A 19097-nucleotide genomic window follows, 5' to 3' on the forward strand; every position below is an offset into this window, starting at 1 on the left:
TAATACGTAAAATATGATTTAATCCAGAGCCAAATTCCAGCTGCATAAGATTGCTCAATAAACTGCGCTCGCAGCAAATGGAGCGCAGATGAAAGAATAAGAATAATGCTGAAGTTATAAAGCACAATGCAAAGCGACCTCATTCCTCTGCACTTTACTCGTTTCTTTTACATTGTACAAGTACGAGGATTGTATTTGAATGCCTTACAATTCTGTTCACCAACCAACCACCACGCGCTCTCAAGCTCGCCAGCAAAGAATTAAACTGTAAAAGTAGCCATCACTTAAAATTCTTCATACTTGCTGCTATTTTTCCTAGTATCTTATGTATTTTTTATTTGCTTTCATTCCGTTTATTTATTCTCATTTCTGCGCATCAACTTCAGCACAAGTGCAATTCTAGCCGCAATCATAATAACAAGCCGAGTTGTTTTATTGTTGGCTATCATTGTTTGAGCGTTCATTTTTCGTATATATATTACTCTACAGGGTGTTTTGGTGCTTTTGTAAGAGCTTCAAATATATTTTGGCGATATTTACGATAATGCAGACCATTTGGTTTTTTTTCCTTTGAAAATTTATAGAATCTTCGGTCTTTCCACTCTTAATAATCGTAAAAACTTTAGAGAGGTGGAACTGCACACAAATCACGAATTTAGTGAGTCGCTTGGATCTTTTTGTAAATATTTTCAATGGACTTACTCTTTTCGCTCAATAAATGATTGGCGAATTTATATCTTTAAATTTTTATTCAGCCGATGAATTTTTTCGCTAGCGGGAGAATCTTAAATCTCGACTAACAACCGATCGATGACTGAATTATCCGCTTCATGCTGCTGGGAAAGTGTATCAGGTGGCTGGTATCAAAGTTTGCTATATCAGCAAGCTTAGCTACGGAATGTCTCAACCATAGCCCTGCGAAAATAGCTAAATAGAAGTTGCGGCAATGAATTCACCTCATCCTCCATACTACTGATTTAAAGTGGACCTTAAGTAAAACCGGGTCTCACAATATGCATATCTCGCGCACATTCTCCTGCAAAGGCACCCACGAAATTCTAGAGCTAGGACTTTGATGAACGTAAAGAATCCCTTGGGATCCTCCGATCCACATGTGACCAGAATGATTTTGCGACCTTATAACCTTGCGTGTTTGTCTAGCGTTCAAAGAGATTACGCGAAGCCCACCCTTCCAAGCACAGACCACAGGTAGTCAAGGGAGTCCCAATGCTGTTATTTCGTATTTCGAATCTACTCACAGGTTCCCTGTCTAGTCAATTCATCCGCCTCGCAGTTTTCTGTAATGCCGCAGATACCCTGAAAGGTCCTTTAACAATGAATTCGTATGCGATTGATTGTTGCCTGGTTGACGTAGTAAATGTTTACTTCCGCGGCAGTAATTACACAAGTGAGCAGCTAGTCAGTTCTTCTTTGACTGCGACTACCTCTGCTTAAAACACATTCCCATGAAGGAGTTCACTAGAACCTTTTTCCAATTCTCCACCCCGCTCAATTTTCCAGTTGATGGAATTTAAGAAGAGAAAGAATGACTTGGACGTAGTGAGGATGTAGATTAATCAGTCGCCAGGGAACGTACTCGAATTTCTGGAAATACTTCAATATTCGCAAGCGGGAATCATCCCGGTAGCTCGAGCCACTCAGTCGGATAGCGGCACCTGTAGCAACAGTTTTCCTACGATATATATAGGTAGCGCATTTAGAAATATATATGGAATGTTCCAAAAATCCTTCCAGATCTGGACAAGGTTCCGTCAACGAAAACCTAAATATCGAGTCTTCCTAAACCGTTGCTTTTGAATCAAGAGGTGGTACTTACTACACTGGACTCAAAGAACGAAAAGCTGTAGAGACGAAACGAATAAGGAGAACGTTTAACACAAACTCTGCCACAGGGAAGCAAAAACTTGTAACTCTATATCAGTAAATACATAGTTAAATGGGAGCCTAGCTGACTTGGAGTTAATTAACACTCAAAGGATCCAGCGCTACAAAAAATAAACGTATTGGTAATAAGTGTGAATTGGATCCGGTGGAGAACATCAGCTACCGAAAGGGAAAGCTTATAAAAATGCAGTGGGCAAATGTGACCGTCCTCTTCTTCTTCTTGATTTGCGCGATTACCGCTCACGAGATTTTGGTCGAGTTTAACACCGAGCGCCAGTCGTTTCTTTCTCCTGCTAACCGGCACCAATTGGACACATTAAGTGAAGACAAGTCATTCTCCTCCAGATCTTTCTAAGGCAGAGGATACCATATCGAATACTTTTAAAGCCGTAGCGATTGTATTCCTTCAGACGACAAGGTTGTATGTTTATGTCGTCAAACAGCTCATCATTCCATCTCACGCGATACTCGCCGTTGGTTCAAAAATCTTCAGCAGAAATTTCCTCTCAAATACTCCAAGAGAGAGGCGCATCAACGGACTTTGTCATCATCCAAGTGAGCCAAAAATATAATGGTCAGAAATATGACCTTTACTTTAGAGTTTGAGGTGGAAATACGCGAATTGAAAAATTCATTAATCAAAACCTGTCGTATAGCCACTCAGTAATGCTGAGATTGAAAGAATATATTTGAATTAATTTAAAAAAACTTTTAACAATTTTATTTTAATTTTACTACAAATAATTTCAGCCTTAACTGAGCAAAGGAACGGATTTAAAATATAATATATATTTTTTTAGATTCTTGTATAAATTTCAATATAAATGCTGCGCCAATTGTGAAATTACTAATAAAATACGAAAACCTAATTCTTTATCTTGGTCATGAAAAATCTGCCTGCGGTTCTTTGAATTTTTTTTTTTTTTCAATTTAATCCTTTTTGATTTTAAATCGACTTAGAAGTGAACTTTGTAAAAAAAATGTCTCCTTTTATAGATCTAATATTATAATATATTTTGTAACTTTCTTCTTAAATAAATTTAGCTTCAGTGTTGGCCATCTCAATGTGTATAAGATACCCTACAAGTTAACGGCAGACCTCACACCTCACAGTGGTAAATGTAAATGTAAATAATATTTCTTAGAAAAGCATAATAAAAACCTACTAGTACCTATGAAACTGAAATGATTTTTTTGTTGAAATTTAATTCATATCTTCTTTGTCAAGCAAATACAAAAAAAAGTATTATTTTTTAAAAGACTTTATCTTTAAGAAAAAAAGCTTAAGTCACTTACAATTTCAAATACTTAAGTAATTTGTAGAACTGACATTTTCGAAGACCTGTTTTAAGTCAGCAATACTTCTAAGAAATGCTGCTGCCTTGTTATGTTACTATTTTTCTTATAACACGCGATGTAGTTATATAATTAATGCCAGCTGAGGAACTCGTCACATAAAAAAATGCAAAAAAAATCTAAATTTAAGTTGATGAAACAAAATAGTTATCATAATATTATATGTAGTGTGGCTGGGCAATGACGTAAAAGCATATATAAGTTCAAATAAATCAAATAATAAAAACATTCATTTATTCTGCCTAGAGATAGAATAAACAGTATTCCCCCATTTGACTGCGTAATATTGTATACCCGCTGGCCCACAAACACAAACCATATGGTGTTTTTAAGAGCTTGTGAACTTACAATGATAACACAAAATAAAAATATTATTGAAATAATAGGTCTATTTATAAGTTCGTGCGGTTTTACAACAGATGGCGTAACTTGATTATTATTCCATCGATCCACATTTCCAAACATTCATTGGAGAGCTACTGTCGTAAGGCACAAACGTCAGTATAAGTTTTTTATTTGAAGCGCAAACAACAATATTTTTACCACACTTGAAAATGTCGAATTTCGTGCCAAATAATGTGTTTTTGCGGGGAATTCTTCTTCATTATTTTAATATGAAGAAAAAAGCAGCCGAAAGTCATCGTATCTTGGTGGAAGTTTATGGTGAGCATGCTCTATCTGAGCGAACGTGCCAGAAGTGGTTTGCACGCTTTAAAAGTGGTGATTTTGGCTTGGAAGACGAAGAACGCGAGGGTGCGCCGCCAAAGTTCATGGATACCGAATTGGAGGAATTGCTCGATCAAGATCCGGCTCAAACGCAAGAAGAGGTTGCAAAAACTTTGGGAGTTGATCAATCAACCATTTCCAAACGTTTAAAAGCCATGGGAATGATCCGAAAGGTAGGCCATTGGGTGCCGTATGAATTGAAGCCAAGAGACGTTGAACGCCGTTTTATGGCATGCGAACAACTGCTTCAACGGCACAAAAGAAAGGGTTTTTTGCATCGAATTGTGACTGGCGATGAAAAGTGGGTCCATTACGACAATCCAAAACGTCGGGCAACGTATGGATACCCTGGCCATGCTTCAACATCGACGTCGGCGCAGAATATTCATGGCCTGAAGGTTATGCTGTGTATCTGGTGGGACCAGCTGGGTGTTGTGTATTATGAGCTACTGAAACCGAATGAAACGATTACGGGGGATGCCTACCGACGATAATTGATGCGTTTGAGCCGAGCACTGCGAGAAAAACGGCCGCAATACGCCGATAGACACGACAAAGTTATTTTGCAACATGACAATGCTCGGCCACATGTTGCACAAGTGGTCAAAACATACTTAGAAACGCTCAAATGGGATGTCCTACCCCACCCGCCGTATAGTCCAGACCTTGCGCCATCCGATTACTATCTCTTCCGATCGATGCAACATGGCCTGGCACAGCACTTCCGTAATTACGATGAAGTCAAAAAATGGATCGATTCGTGGATTGCGGCAAAACCGACCGAATTTTTCACAAAGGGAATCCGTGAATTGCCAGAAAGATGGGAAAAAGTAGTAGTAAGCGATGGACAATATTTTGAATATTAAATTTGTAACCATTTTACGTCAATAAAGTTTCAAATTTCGAAAAAAACCGCACGAACTTATTCATAGTCCTACATATTTTTACGTGATAACGTCTTATAATTCGATGTAGCCGAGCGGCGTGTCATGCGGCGTTACCTTGCTTGAACTGCAAGCGAGAGCGCGGAACGAACGACAAAGAGGCACAATCTGCCCCCGCGTTCGGCAACGTTCGACATCTGGCTCTCTCCTACTTGAGTGAGCATATATATGTATGTATATGTATGTATATGCGCATTTGTATATAAATTCACATACAGTAGAGCGCCGATTATCCGAAACAATTGGTGCAGAGGGTGTTCGGATAACCGATTTTTCGGATAAACGAACATTTGCGAAATTCCAGTTCTTTGTTGAGGGTATGGTAACAAAACATGTCATTGGATTAGGAATACATATTATGTATGTAATGCTTTTTAATGATACACTAGAGTACAGTACAAATTATGAATAGTCACATATGCATTTAAGTAGGGATTGCACACACGGTACATAAATACATATGTCTAAAATTTTTTTAATAGTACAAAAGTAATCTAAAATAAAAAGTCGAACATATTTGTTTGCTTAAGTTTTGAGACTCGTTTTTTTGCCGCCAAATCTCTTAGGCGTTTTAAAGACTGCACAGAATCGCATTCGTCTTGGTGTCCCAACCATTTAATAGCAGTCTCAAATCATTTAAAGTCTTCTTCATTTTAATCATTTAAAGTCGGACATTTTTCATCTGAGACGATGTCATCACTAATTTCTTCTTCATCGTCGTCATCTTCAGGAACTTGAACCTGTGCTATTATATCGTCGTCAGTCAACAATTCGTAGCCAGGATCATCCTCGTCAAATTCTAGCCATTCATGCACGTTTTCTTGGTCACATTCTTCAAATCATGAAAACTCTTTCATCAACTCAACCATTTCTGAAACAAAGTTTTCATTTGTTGGTTCTTCAGATGTAAGGCTAGCTTCGGATTCAACTGCTGGACAAAGCTTATTCCAGGATTTCTTTAGAGTAGTCGCTTTGACATAAGCCCACGCTTCTGCTGCCATGAGAACAGCCTCCTTCAAGTTAAAACCTTTGTAGATTTCAAGAATTGTTTTATCTTCCTCTTGGCCGATTAGGACACTACGAAGCAACGCTTTTCTGTAGTAACGTTGGAAGGCTTCGAACACCCCCTGGTCCATAGATTGAACGACTGAGGTAGCATTGAGTGGCAAAAACATCACCTTAAATTTTCCATCTTCTCTCTCAAGTGAAAGGTTTGAGGGATGACTTGGAGAATTATCAATCACTAATAAAACATTTCCAGTGTCTCCAGTTTCTATCTGATGTTCTTTAACCTCTGGAATGAATACAGCGTCATACCACTCGATAAATACTTGAGTGTCCATCCTGAAATTAATGAGAGATTGCCCAAACAAAACTGTCGGCGTCGGATGCGCGTTCGTTTCGCGGCACGATAACACCACCGACGCTGTTATATTTAGGAACTGCGATACTAACTTAAATTCATAAAGCACGTGACAGAAAGCAAGTGTGTACATATGTATGTACAACGCTGTCAATACCTATTAAATTTTATTTGAATTCTAAATATAACATGCTATCGATGAAGAAACGGAAAATACCAAAATCATGACGTCCCTTTGCGTCGCTTTCTGAGTCATTTCTATTAAACGTTTCTTTGTACTTTGTACATACTTTTTCTTCTTCTTTATATCCGAAAAAGGCGTCATGTTTCCTTTCGGTTAACCGACGTTTCGGATGACCGGCTTTCGGATAATCGACGCTCTACTGTACTTGTATTTGCATATGCCTTCTTCCTGTGTGCATGGTAATGAACCATTTCTCTGTTGAGAATAGGACGATGATAGGAAAAATAGGAAAAGAAAGGGGGTGTTTCGAGTGTAATGTGTCTTGAAAAAGGCAAATCGATGATGGTGCCTCTTAGTGTTGTTGACTTATTAACGTCTGATGCACAATCGAGATTGAGCATATCTTTCATGAATTTGATAAATGTTTCGTAATTTTTCACGTTTGTGTAAATGTAACTTGACCTATTCCATTGCGATTTCATTTACCTCCTTCTCTATATCCATACAAAATATCAATCAAACAATAAGATTAAAATTTTCATTTGAAAAATGCGACCATTCCATCAGTATTTTCTTATGACGTTGTCACGTTAAACTATAGTCAGTAAACCGACTTTACAGACAACCTCTTTTTATTATAATCTGGTAGATAATTTCATAGCATTTATTTTTTGAGTAAATTATTCGGCATACATATGTCCGCTACGACTACGAGTTACGCAACGATCAGTCTAATAAATCGATTGTTAAGCACGCTGTTGCTTAAGCGAAATGTCGTTCATGCTTGGCTGATTAATTTTAGTAATAATCATAGTAACGACAGCACTATCCTCATTAATCCTCAGAAATAAGGACCGATTATGCCGCCAGAGCTGTATGAACTTCGCGAATAGATTTATGTTTTTTTTTTTTAAAGTAAATTTCTACAACTTCGAAGCGATGTTCTGGCATTCAACGATTCATGAAGGTTTGCTGAACCTTGCTGAACAGATATGTATGTCATTCACAGTTTGCCATTCTCAGCGGTTGATATCGATAATTCTAATAGAGCTAAAAAAATACCAAATATATATTATATTTGGCGCTTACATTCGTTATTGTGTATTTGGCCGATCTCCTTCTCCTATTTGATGTTTTCCACGAACGAAGCGACAGATAGTTTTTAAGAGGAGCTTTTACATGGCAGAAACACACTCGGAGGTTTGACATTGGCTACCGAAAGACGACCGCTATTAAAAAATATTTTTCTATTTCTATTATAAAAAACTTAGAATTTAACCGATGTTTACTGGATGCTGCATCGTATACATGATTATTTAGTGGATGTTTATGAGCTATGGGAAATTGCTTCATTATTCAGACACAGTTGGCATACCAAGATCACGATAAAGGTCGCCATTCGCTATTGTTCGTTTGTTATAATTTGCTAGAATTTTGTATTTCATTTGTTATAGTTTGCTAGAATTTTGTTTTGCACTATTTATATTGTTTGTAGTACTATGTATATTTAACAAATGATTTTGGAACCCCAAAACTTGCCTTTGATGGCAAGCATGCCTGTAATACTTAAGAAAACAAGGCAACAATACTGCGTAAGGGCTTAGTATTATAAAGGGTATTTCAGAAATGACGCCTAGATGTTAGTAGTGAATAATTCCTAAACGGAACATTTTTTATGTCATTGCCAATCAGACAGATGTGCTGTTTTACACGAAAGAATAGCGCTTTAGAAATATTTAAACTTATTATGAAAATGGTCTGACTTCGTGATTGTTTCGGTGGAAATAAGGCATATCATAGTGGACAGGTGCCCAGTTGAATTTGTTGAAAGCTTCTACTACTACAGCTGCACTATCACGACAAACGGCGGAGCTGATGAAGATGTCAACTACAGGCTAATCAAAGCAAGGGAGGCGTTCAGACGAACGCATTCAGTACGGGCGAGTTCGCAAAATCTCCAGGCGCACTAAACCCCAAATATTCAGCTCATGTGTAAAGTCGGAAATATTGTACGGAAGTGAAGCATGGCAGGTCTTCACCACCATCACACAGACGCTATAATCTCTCATCCACAAATGCCCCCGCATAATCTGTAATATTCTGTACCGAACACCTTCAGCAACGACGCGTTGTGGAGAGCAGCCAATGACGAGCTCATCCTAAGACAAATCTAACGCAAATAGTGGCGATGGATAGCTCACACGCCTAGAAAACCACCAGACAGCATCACGACAATGGAGCAAAAACAAAATCCCAGAACCGTGTACTATGCTCCCGAGCGGCTTGAACAAGGATCTAAAAAAAAGTCAATAATTCAAAAATTGGTAAAAAAATTTATGGAACGTGGTTCTGAGAATAGAAAAAGGACTAACAGACCAAAAATTGGACGGTCTGTTGAGAAAATTCCTGCTTCATAGCAAAGTGTCACGGAACAACCTTCAGCATCCATATGTCGACAGACTCAACATTTAGGCGTTAATAAATCGACTATTTGGTGGACTTCACCTGTAGATATGCTCATAGTGGGCATTTAAATGATGCCATTTTCTTCACATATAATTGTTAAGAGTCGTATTTTGAATACAAAAAAGCCAAAAATGAAAAAAACACATTTAAGTGTTAAGAGTCGTATTTTGAATACAACAAGAGAAAATGAAAAAACAAACAAATTTTATTTTAAAACAACATCTGGGCGCGTCTTTTGAAAGACCCTTTATTATCATTGCACAATTATTGTGGCTTGTGCATGTCTCTTTTCAGTTACCGCTACCACTAAAACGCCGCAAAAAAGATGTTGGTTTTTTTTTACTCCAAAAGTGAACCAGCCTTTAGCCTTTATTGATTTATCCAATACGTGAAAATAATGTCAATGCATGCAAATACAAGTACATTCACTAACACAGATAAGAAGCTTGTTTTCCATAAAAAATCAATGTCCTACAGTTTAACGTCGCCTTCAAACAGCATAGCACAATTCACGCACACCACGGGTGGATATAGCCAAAGCACGCGATGGCACATATCAGCCTCCAGTATGGGCGACAAAAATAAAACAACATAATGAGACCTATCGCCAAAAAGCCGAATGTTTGATGTTGCCTATGGCTGTGGTTGTCAATTCTTTTTAGTTGAATACTCCCCATTTCTTACCGGAAATTTTCGCTTGAGCAGCAACCAAAACAAATCGATTTCATTTCATTTTATTTACTAAATAGTTGTGCATATGTATTTGTACATAAAGTAAGATCGACGACGTTTAATAGAGCAAATAGTACAATAATAAGAAATATATTGACTCGTTTACTCACATAAAACACGTTCTGGGCCAGAGGCAGTTGGCAAACTTATGAAAGTAATTATGGAGCAAAACATGATAAAGCATGAGAAAGTCATAGTAAACTAAGCAGAACCAGTGTTCATTGTTGAAACTATTCATAGATGAATGCAAAACGCACTTCAAGTTACTTTTCTATTCAAACTGCTGCTAATTGGAGCTTGCCCAGGGTAGCAAATACAAACGGAATTGACAAAAATCAGTTTTGCAGCGAAAAAAAAGAAAGCCAGCAACAACTATGTAAGTCGGTTGCCCGCAGCTATTGTAAAGATACATTTATCATAACAACAAACTTTCAAGAATACGTTGCGCTGTCAAGTATTCGAGAATTTACCACTCTAATAAGGCATCTTTCCAACTGGAGTTGTGTTTATGTTTCGTTAATCCAAATACTTTACAAATAGTGTAATTAAACACCACATCAACTTCATTGAGCTTGAGAATCCAACCTATTACAGGGTCCGGCACTCGAAGTGTAACCAACTTCAGACCGCTTCCGCAACTGATGCACGGGTATCAGCTATCTGTTAGTTGGCCAAATTTCAGTCCTGAGTCTTGTTTCCAAGTGCGCGGAGGCATTTTGCCGAGAATAAACGCGAAAAAAGAAATGAGAAATCAGTAATGGATTTCAAACGTAATAATGCGATTGCATTATTTGTTTCTCGCTCCGTTGCTCGTTACAATGATACTAGTCGCATCGCGAAACGTCATGGAGGTGGTCATCAAAAGATTGCAACGTCACGTGAAATGCTTCAAAAAGTGAAAAAGGGACTTGAGCGAAGTTCCCGACGAAGTGCCACTCAAATGGCAAAAGATCTGAAAATATCTGATCGTAGCATTCGCCGCATACTAAAAAATGATTTCAAAGTTACAAAATCGAAAAGACGCATGATCTCAAGCCAAAGCAGCAACAAGTTAGACTCGAGAGAGCAAAGAAGCTCATTCACTTGGCCGAAAGCGATAAATTTCGAAGCATTTTTTTCGTCTCACAAGAAAAATTTTCAAATTGAGTAATTCGTAAACTTCCAAAGCGAAAGGGTTTATTTGACCGACCGTTTATACGAGAATTTGATTCGATTGGCCACCAGGAGGCAGTACCCGCACAGGTAATGGTTTGGGCCCCTGTAACCGCAGATGGGCGCTCTCCAATCGTTTCCATCGAGCCTGGCGTCAAGGTAAATGCGAAATATTATCGGTAAAGTATTTTGGAAGTTGCTTTGAAGCGGTGGGCAGACAAACATTTCAGTGGTAGACTATGGACGTTTCAACATAGCTGGGCACCGTCTCACAAAGCTGGAGTGAACCAAGAATGACTGAAAAACAATGTTCCGAACTTCATAACGTCCACACAATGGCTCTCAAATTCACCAGACGGGAATCTGCGACGAATGGATTATTCTCTTTGAACCATTTTAGAGAGCAAAGTCCAAATTAAAAGACTCACCAGTCTCGAGGCGCTAAAAAAAGACATTGTCCGCGAGTGGGTCTACAAGTCACATTCGGGCAGCTGGTGATTCGTTTCTGGACCGTCTCAAGGGCACAGTGAAGGCAAAAGGTGATTTGAATTCAGTCCCAGAATCGGTGTCGCCAGCAACATACCTACCATTTTTTGAAGGCTGACAACTTTTCGAACGAACCTCGTATGATCAAAAACAAATGTTTATTTTTTAACAATAGATCAAAAAATAAAAATAAAATTCTCTAAACAAGAATAAAAATTTTTTTTTCGCTTCCGCTTTACACGCTTTTAAAAGAGGCGAGGGCCTTAAAACGAAATAGATAAAAATAGATAAAAAACCAAACAAGGAGTTTTCATTCTAAATATATTTTCGAAACCAATTTATTTTGAAAATGCTACTCATTATAAAGTCAAAGTCCAGTAAATAGAGATTGGGTTGAAGAGAGTGGGGCGAAGTCGCCGTGTTGGGCAATTATCAAATTATGCGATTTGCATGCAATATTGGATGCGAGCTGATCATTATAAAGTTCCAGGAAGACTCTATCTGGAGATATCTCACATGACGATATTGCGCTATCACTTGACGTACAGCATCGATTCTTTCTGGCACAACAACCGTTTTTGGAGGACCTGCACGTAATTCATCCCGCAACGATCGACGGCCATGTTGGAACTCGACATATCAGCGCTTCCCAGTGGCTAAGTGTGGTGCGAACGCCAACGCTAATTCACGTCGAAAATCGTAATAAATGATGGCATGAAAATTTTCACGAGTTAACTCCATCTTTTGGGCCAGTTTAACTTTTCTAGGGAAAAAAGAACAAATAAAGCTTGTCAGTGAAAACGTTATATGCATGTTTATTAGGGCGGGTCGATTTGAAAATCGCGCATTGCTCTGTGAAAATTGTATTCTAAGGATCAAAATAAGAAACTTTGCCGAAGGAGTCATACCTCTAAAACGAATTCTGATGTCCCCCAATTTCAAAATATCACCATTTTTGGCCTTTACATGAAAAAATCAGCTAAATGGCTATGTTTTTTCTTTATTTTTATTTATTTATAATAATATTTATTATTTATTTATAAAATATCTATTTTTTCTCTTAAGAAATTTATTTAATCAGAACATATCGCACCCTAAATACAAAAGGGTCACAACTCAAAATGTACTTCTGCTCAAATATGAACGAGACGTTATCATAAAAACGGTCTGCGGATGACATATGGCAAAAATAAATTTTTTGTTTTTTGTTAGGACTGTTATAAGCTTACATGGCAAATTTCAGCGTGATATGTCACATAGTTTGTTTTCTGTGCTACTGTAAACAAGTCAAGCTCGAGTGTGGAAAATTTTGAGTTGTGCCCCTATTGTATTTAGGGTGCGATATGTAAATGACAAAATTAATTTAAGTGAGTTATAGAAAAGAAACTAAAAGTTCGACCCGAATTGCGGGACATCAGAATTCGTTTTAGAGGTATGATTCCTTCGGCAAAGTTTCTTATTTTAATCCATAGAATATGATTTTCACAGAGCAATGGACGATTTTTTTGCCTCCCCACAAATCGACCCGGCCTAATGTTTATGCTAAAAAATACCAAACTTTTCGATACAAATATCAAATTACAGCTCAATAGGTATTTCACATACCTACCGTAGGTTGCTGGGTAGGGTTGCAATAGCGACCCTGTTAAAAAGCTTGCATACCGTTTTACATAGTTTCAGCTAGTGCTTTAACCTTCCAAGTAGCAAGGAGATATCACATGAGTTTGTTAAGCTGTGAAGCTAATAAGAGCCATTGCACAGAGGCGAGTTAACGCAACTCGATAGTTCATTTCCGATTAAGAATTTGCCCCTAACGAATTACCCTAAGGCTATTGTTTCCTATTTGTATTCCTTATTAACTAAGCGTAGACAGCTTCCGGTGTTCGACGCACTTTGAAATTATTTCCTCCTTTGAATGAAATATTAAAGGGACAGACACCTGTAAAATTTCGCAAAAAAAACTTTTTTTGTTCATAAATTTTTCAGAAACCAAAAAAATTTTAGAACGAAAATTTAAGTATTTCTTATATTATAGATTGTGACGACTCTATCCTTTTCGTTCGAGCGCTGGAAGAGGTATAGTTACGTTGCCGACTTTAGACGGGCTTTTCTCAAAACCATATTTTTCGAATTGGCGTACACGATAACTCGAAAAGTTATTGACCGATCTCCCTGAAATTTTGCACACATCTTTTTTATGATATTACTTTCTATGTGAATTTACAATTCGAAAATTTTTGGAAAAAATTTTTTTTTCCAAGCAAAAACAATAGGAAAATTCCCCCCAAAATTTACAATTTTTTTTTTTGAAGCATTTTATTCCGCGAAGCTTTTTTCTTTTTTGTTTCATTCATATAGAAATTATGACATTAATAAACAAAAAACTGTTTAGTTTTTTGTATTCAGGTCACTGACACCGATGCTACAATGCCCGCCGATTGAGAAGCCCCGTTGCGACCTTCCTGGAACAATTGAGTGTACATCCGCCATTTTAAATGATTAAAATAAGAAAAAAATTATATTATTTTAATGTATAAATAAATTGTATGCCAATTTTGAAAAAAAAATATACTTCATTTTTAATAATTTTAAGGAAAATCAGGGAAAATATGGCCGTTTATAGGTATCTGTACACAGTAAAACAAGCCATGGAAGTCATTTGATTAAAAGAGTGGTTCGTATTATTGGCAAGATTTAAAATTTTTTAAGTAAACAACTGTGTTGTAAGGTATTCGCGCTTTTTTTAGCTATTGACAAATTAAATTCCAAACGCCAAATGGTGCATCCTGTTTTCCCTGCTCTCATAGTAATTTATTTACTTTTGTATAAGCATGATTTCTATTGAAAAAAATTTAAGAAAAATTAAGAAAAAATTTTAAATCAGAATAGCCAGTAATTTTTTTGTTATCCTTCCGCATTGCTTACTCGCGCACTGTATCGGTGTCTTTTGAATTTAATTTGAATTTTGAACATGGCCTTCACGCTATCTCGTACTATTTGCATTAGAGTACGTTTAAAATTTTCAATTTCCTTTGCCTTTTACTGACTTTACTGTTAGTATTTTCAGTATAGCTGTAGCTTTACATTTGCCTCCTCTCACGCAACGCAGAACAAACACAAACGTGAACAGTCACAACAAAAATGTGAATGTTAACTCTCGCGCTGAGGGGCATTCATTTCAGGCTGAATGTTAAGGAGAGTTTACACAATTATGACGACGTGTCTATATGAGTTGCAATGTTCTGGTATTTACAGAAGCGTACGTGTCGGTATTATAGCATTAAAATACCAAAATGACAACTACAATGCGTGTAAAGGAAATAGAAATGCAAAATTCTTTACTTTTAGTATTTTCTCAGAGTGTTGTGCACAATTTCAGAGAACATTTGTGAATAATATTTCAACACATCTTAATATGACAGGGCATCATAAAAAATAAAAAATTAAGTTATTCGTATATATGTATGTATGTATATATATGCGCATGTGTTAAGAAAGGTAGGTAAGCACACGTACCAACCAACGTAAATGTACCTGGAACGGTGAGAATTCGCAAACGAATATTTTTGCGCGTATAAAAATACCCCGCGAAGAAAATCTAAAATTCTGCTCTTTTCCCAGATACAAACTTATCATTGCCATGATTATATTTTCATTAGTTTCCTCACGTACTTAACTTTCGAACTTTGAAGTTTGTCATTTAACCAATTTACATAAAGCGCGCGATTTTCTATTCCATCCAGGTACCGCTGAGTACAGAAATAAATTTGAAATTGTCAATTTGTTCACCCAAGCTTTCACGTTTCTAAATGTTTAAATCAAGAAAGTAGCCTAATAATGCAACAAATGGAGCTGCATTGACCCCTAGCGGTCGCATATGGTATTAATAAAGTTTAGCCGTGTGAAAGACTTGCACGCAGGGTTGGCACATTGGCGCAGCAAAAGTACAAACAAATCATAGCAAGAAATAAAAAAAAACCGTAGCGAAAGGCATAAATTTATTTTCCAAATAAGGAGAGTGTCTTAAGAAATTGGTGCACTTAAAAAATAGCATATTTCCGCAATAAATTCTTCACGCGTTGGTCGCCCACTGTACGTAGTTATTATTAGAAGTGTCACGTAATACAATTTGACAGTTTGTCAAAGGTAACCTGGCCCAGGGCACAAGCAATAACTAAGGTGATATAAGATGTCACATTTTCACCCTCCGTCAGCTATTTTGAGCTCCTTAATAAATCCGTAATGTCCTCTTGCAAACGCTACATTTTATTTCAAAGCAAAGAAAAAGTACTCAAAAGCATGGCAATGAAAATTTTTGACAAAACAGTTAGCAAGCAAAACTGTTTTTGTCATATCTACTACAAAACGTGAACAAAAGCGGGCATTAAATTTGTTCATATCCCAAAAGACAAAGTGAAAACAAAAGACTGCGTAAAATCGTGCAAGATCGGAGCAAATTGGAAGAGGGCGAAATTGTCTAGTGATGCTCTTCCGATGCCCATTGAAATTTTGCATTGCTGGAACAAGCCCTAGATAACACATCCTTTGGCTGACGCTTCTACGCAAACAGTGTAAACCATTTTTTAATTAAAAAATGTAGCTTTATTTAAACAAATTTTGACTCAGATCATATAAAGCCGGATCAATTTAAAGGTATCGGATTTTAAATTGAAATAAAACAAAGGAAATACAAATTCATCGGGCAATATTTATTATTTTTGTGTAGACATTTTCATGATATTTATTTCTTTAAGATATCCATAATCCTTTCTAATGTTGGCCGCAACTCCGTCATCTTTAGTATTGTTGGCTTCCAAGCCTCAATCGAAGCTGGTTCATCCACAAAGCATTTAGACTTTACATATCTTCACAGGCCAATCGACTAGTTCGAGACAGGAGATAAATTGGCCACCTTAGCGAGGACGCAGTAGGTAAATGCATTGTTTCACGAGCTGTATGGCAAGTATCACCGTCTAGTTCGAACCTCATCACGGACTTCAATTTCCAGCATCAAGAAGTACTTTATCAATAGCATTCGCTATTCACTATTACACTGGCGCCAGGCCTGGCCAGCCCATAAGCCGCACCAAACGATTATTTTCAATAAATGTAATCACTGTTCTTGAACCACTTCGGGTTGCTTTTCAGCTCAAATATGGCAATTTTTCCTGCTGACGTAGCTATTAGGCCGAAAATGGGCCTCATCGCCGTAGATTATAAGTTGACCCGAGCGCACTATGAACACTTGAAACAGAGCATCGGTTTTCGTAATACGATTGTATGATTTGTTGATAAAGTTGTTAAGGTGTAAGTCTTTCCGGGTAAGTCTTTCTTTAATACAAAAAAAGTAAGTATTTAGTTGACAGTAATCACGCGGGATCTGTCCAAAACCCCTATTGTAAAAATTACCCCCAATTTGATCACCCTTTATATACCAAAACGCACAGAAAGATGAATGGAGTCAGTTTAGTCATGTCTGTCCGTCTATCCGCAAATACTAAACTAATGATATCGAGACGAAACCTGAAGCTGCAAATGTGTAAAACCATAATAAGGCCTACACTCACATACAGCTGCAAAGGCTGGATGCTGAAATCAAATGAAGTCGATCAATTAATTATTTCAATTTGTTTCGAAAGAAAGATTCCCAGAAAGATATATGGCTCAGTACAAATTGAAGATAATTCTTACCGCATTCGGTACGTTCGATGGTGCTGTCACATTCTGCGAATGCATAATGATAGAACTGTAAAAAAAGATCTTTGAAACAAATCCGCAAAGCGATAACAAAAGAGGTGGGCCGAGAAAAAGATGGAGAGATGACATAGAAAAAGACATACAGAAAATATAAGAACAGCTGAGAGCCGAGTGACGTGGAGGTGAATTGTAACGGAGGCAATGGATCACACCGAACTGCGATGCTTTGCTGATGATAATGTTCGTCCATCCGTGCATACAATAACTCCAATTAATAGATTTATTTTGGTATAAAAATTACTCCTATTTTAAGCGAGATTGGTGCTGATATTTACATCTCTTCACTGAATAAATTTGTGGACGAGCCTTCTGTGAGCGACTTTTTACTCAGAGCAAAACAAGTTTTCCAAATCACTAGAACGCCGCTATCATTGGCTGCAGACTAGTGCAATACCTTTTAAGGAAGATAAACATTTATTATGAAAGCCAGTTGGGTGAGGCCTGACTTCTTTGGGGGCCATATCTGAATATTTTGGGATCGCGTTTCCAGCCACATTGCAAGAAACTGAAAAAGTGCCCGACTGTCAACATAATACTGTAGGGTTTCTCTTGGTTATCTGTAGTCTGCTCTTGCACTCAAGTACTTTCTGGCCACGGCCTAATCAGAGGCCTCCTGATAGTTGTGGTTGTTTCAAAATGTAAGCAACCACAAGAAAATATATTCTCAACACGAGTTTGCAGTCGCTTAGTGAGAAGACTTTGATCGAAGGGCCGGGTTTTAAGGCAATTGTTGAAGCTAACATCTCGGTTCCAGCATTTGCGTAGCCGAACGTTTTGAATAGGGTGGAATTTATCCCACTCGATACCTCCAGCATCAGCGATGGGCTCACCTGAAGCAAGAGCGCAGCTTATCAGCATTTTTGCGAGTGCATTCAAAGTCCCGAGAAGGAAAGGTCGCTTTCACGGTGAATTAATAATGCTGGAGAAGACCGGGCTTCCAAACAGGTATATATTAATCACGAGCTAAATAGATTGCTTGTAATTTAGAAACGGCTGCTTCAATTTAAGAAGAAAAAGACAGAACTTAGGTATAGTATATGGCGGTAGCAGTGCTTGACCTACAACAAGAAAAAAACCAAAAAAAAAAATTAATTTGAAAAACAGTCGCAATATAGATATTTGAACACAGATTAAAGACATTATTATTCATATGAAAACTAACATGAAGTGGAGTACCACTTTATTTTTAAGAACTGAAATATGAATGATTTTTTTCAATGTGAGGTTATAGAATTATTGTTATATTAAGTTATATAATTATTGTTGTCGAAATGTGAAATAATAATTTAAATTGCTTATTTTTATGGAAACTTAATCCTTTCTTCAATAGCCTGGTTCAGTGCGCCAACCTAAGTCCCACCAACCTTCTCCATTTCATCAACAGTTTTGACTGGCTGTTGATACCTTGCCGGTCTCATAATGGTATCAAAACGGCGCTTTAGTGCTACTTGGGTATTACCAGAGTGGTATCTCGCATTCCACCCCTCCACCTACCTAGAAACTGAAGTACATTATTATTTCTAAGTATCTTCTCTTACACCGAAAGGACTGAAATAGAGTTAAAGAACACAATGGACAGCCTCTTCCCTCAAACGGAAACGTTTTAAAAATTTTCAATGAAGAGTTTATAAATAAAATTTCTAAAACAAATGCTAAAATGTTTACCCTATGTTCAGGCCAATGAATTAGTAAGAGTATTTCTTCTCATTTGCCTTCATTTGAACTTAAGGGAAAAAACAGCTGAAGTAAAGAGAATATTGCGGGTGTAAATGAGAGTTTTGCTGAAGACCCGGAAGAATCGATTCAGCGTTCATTTCAACAACTTTGCCTATCTTATGGCGCTATTTGGGCTATTTTACGCAAGACTCTTAGTTTGAGTACGTATAACATACAGCCACTCCAAGATTTGAAGCCGGCCGATCTTCCACAGCGGCATGCTTGCAGTCGTTGGGCTCTTGAAAACTCGTCGGAGATCAGCATTTTGGGACCCGAATTTTGTTCAGTTCATTTTTGGCTTAATGGCTAC

At 37.4% G+C, this 19097-nt stretch overlaps 1 protein-coding gene across 1 annotated transcript in view; it reads right to left on the reverse strand.

The window, feature by feature from the left end:
- Positions 1–5584: 5584 nt before the first annotated feature.
- Positions 5585–19097, reverse strand: part of LOC128861768 (uncharacterized) — a 37488-nt gene continuing 23975 nt past the window's right edge. The window contains exon 3 of the mRNA XM_054100151.1: positions 5585–5763. Coding sequence (XP_053956126.1) covers positions 5585–5763 — 179 coding nt within the window. The remainder of the gene's footprint in view (positions 5764–19097) is intronic.

This window comes from Anastrepha ludens, chromosome 4 (assembly GCF_028408465.1).
Source record: "Anastrepha ludens isolate Willacy chromosome 4, idAnaLude1.1, whole genome shotgun sequence".
NCBI classification, from domain to species: domain Eukaryota; kingdom Metazoa; phylum Arthropoda; class Insecta; order Diptera; family Tephritidae; genus Anastrepha; species Anastrepha ludens.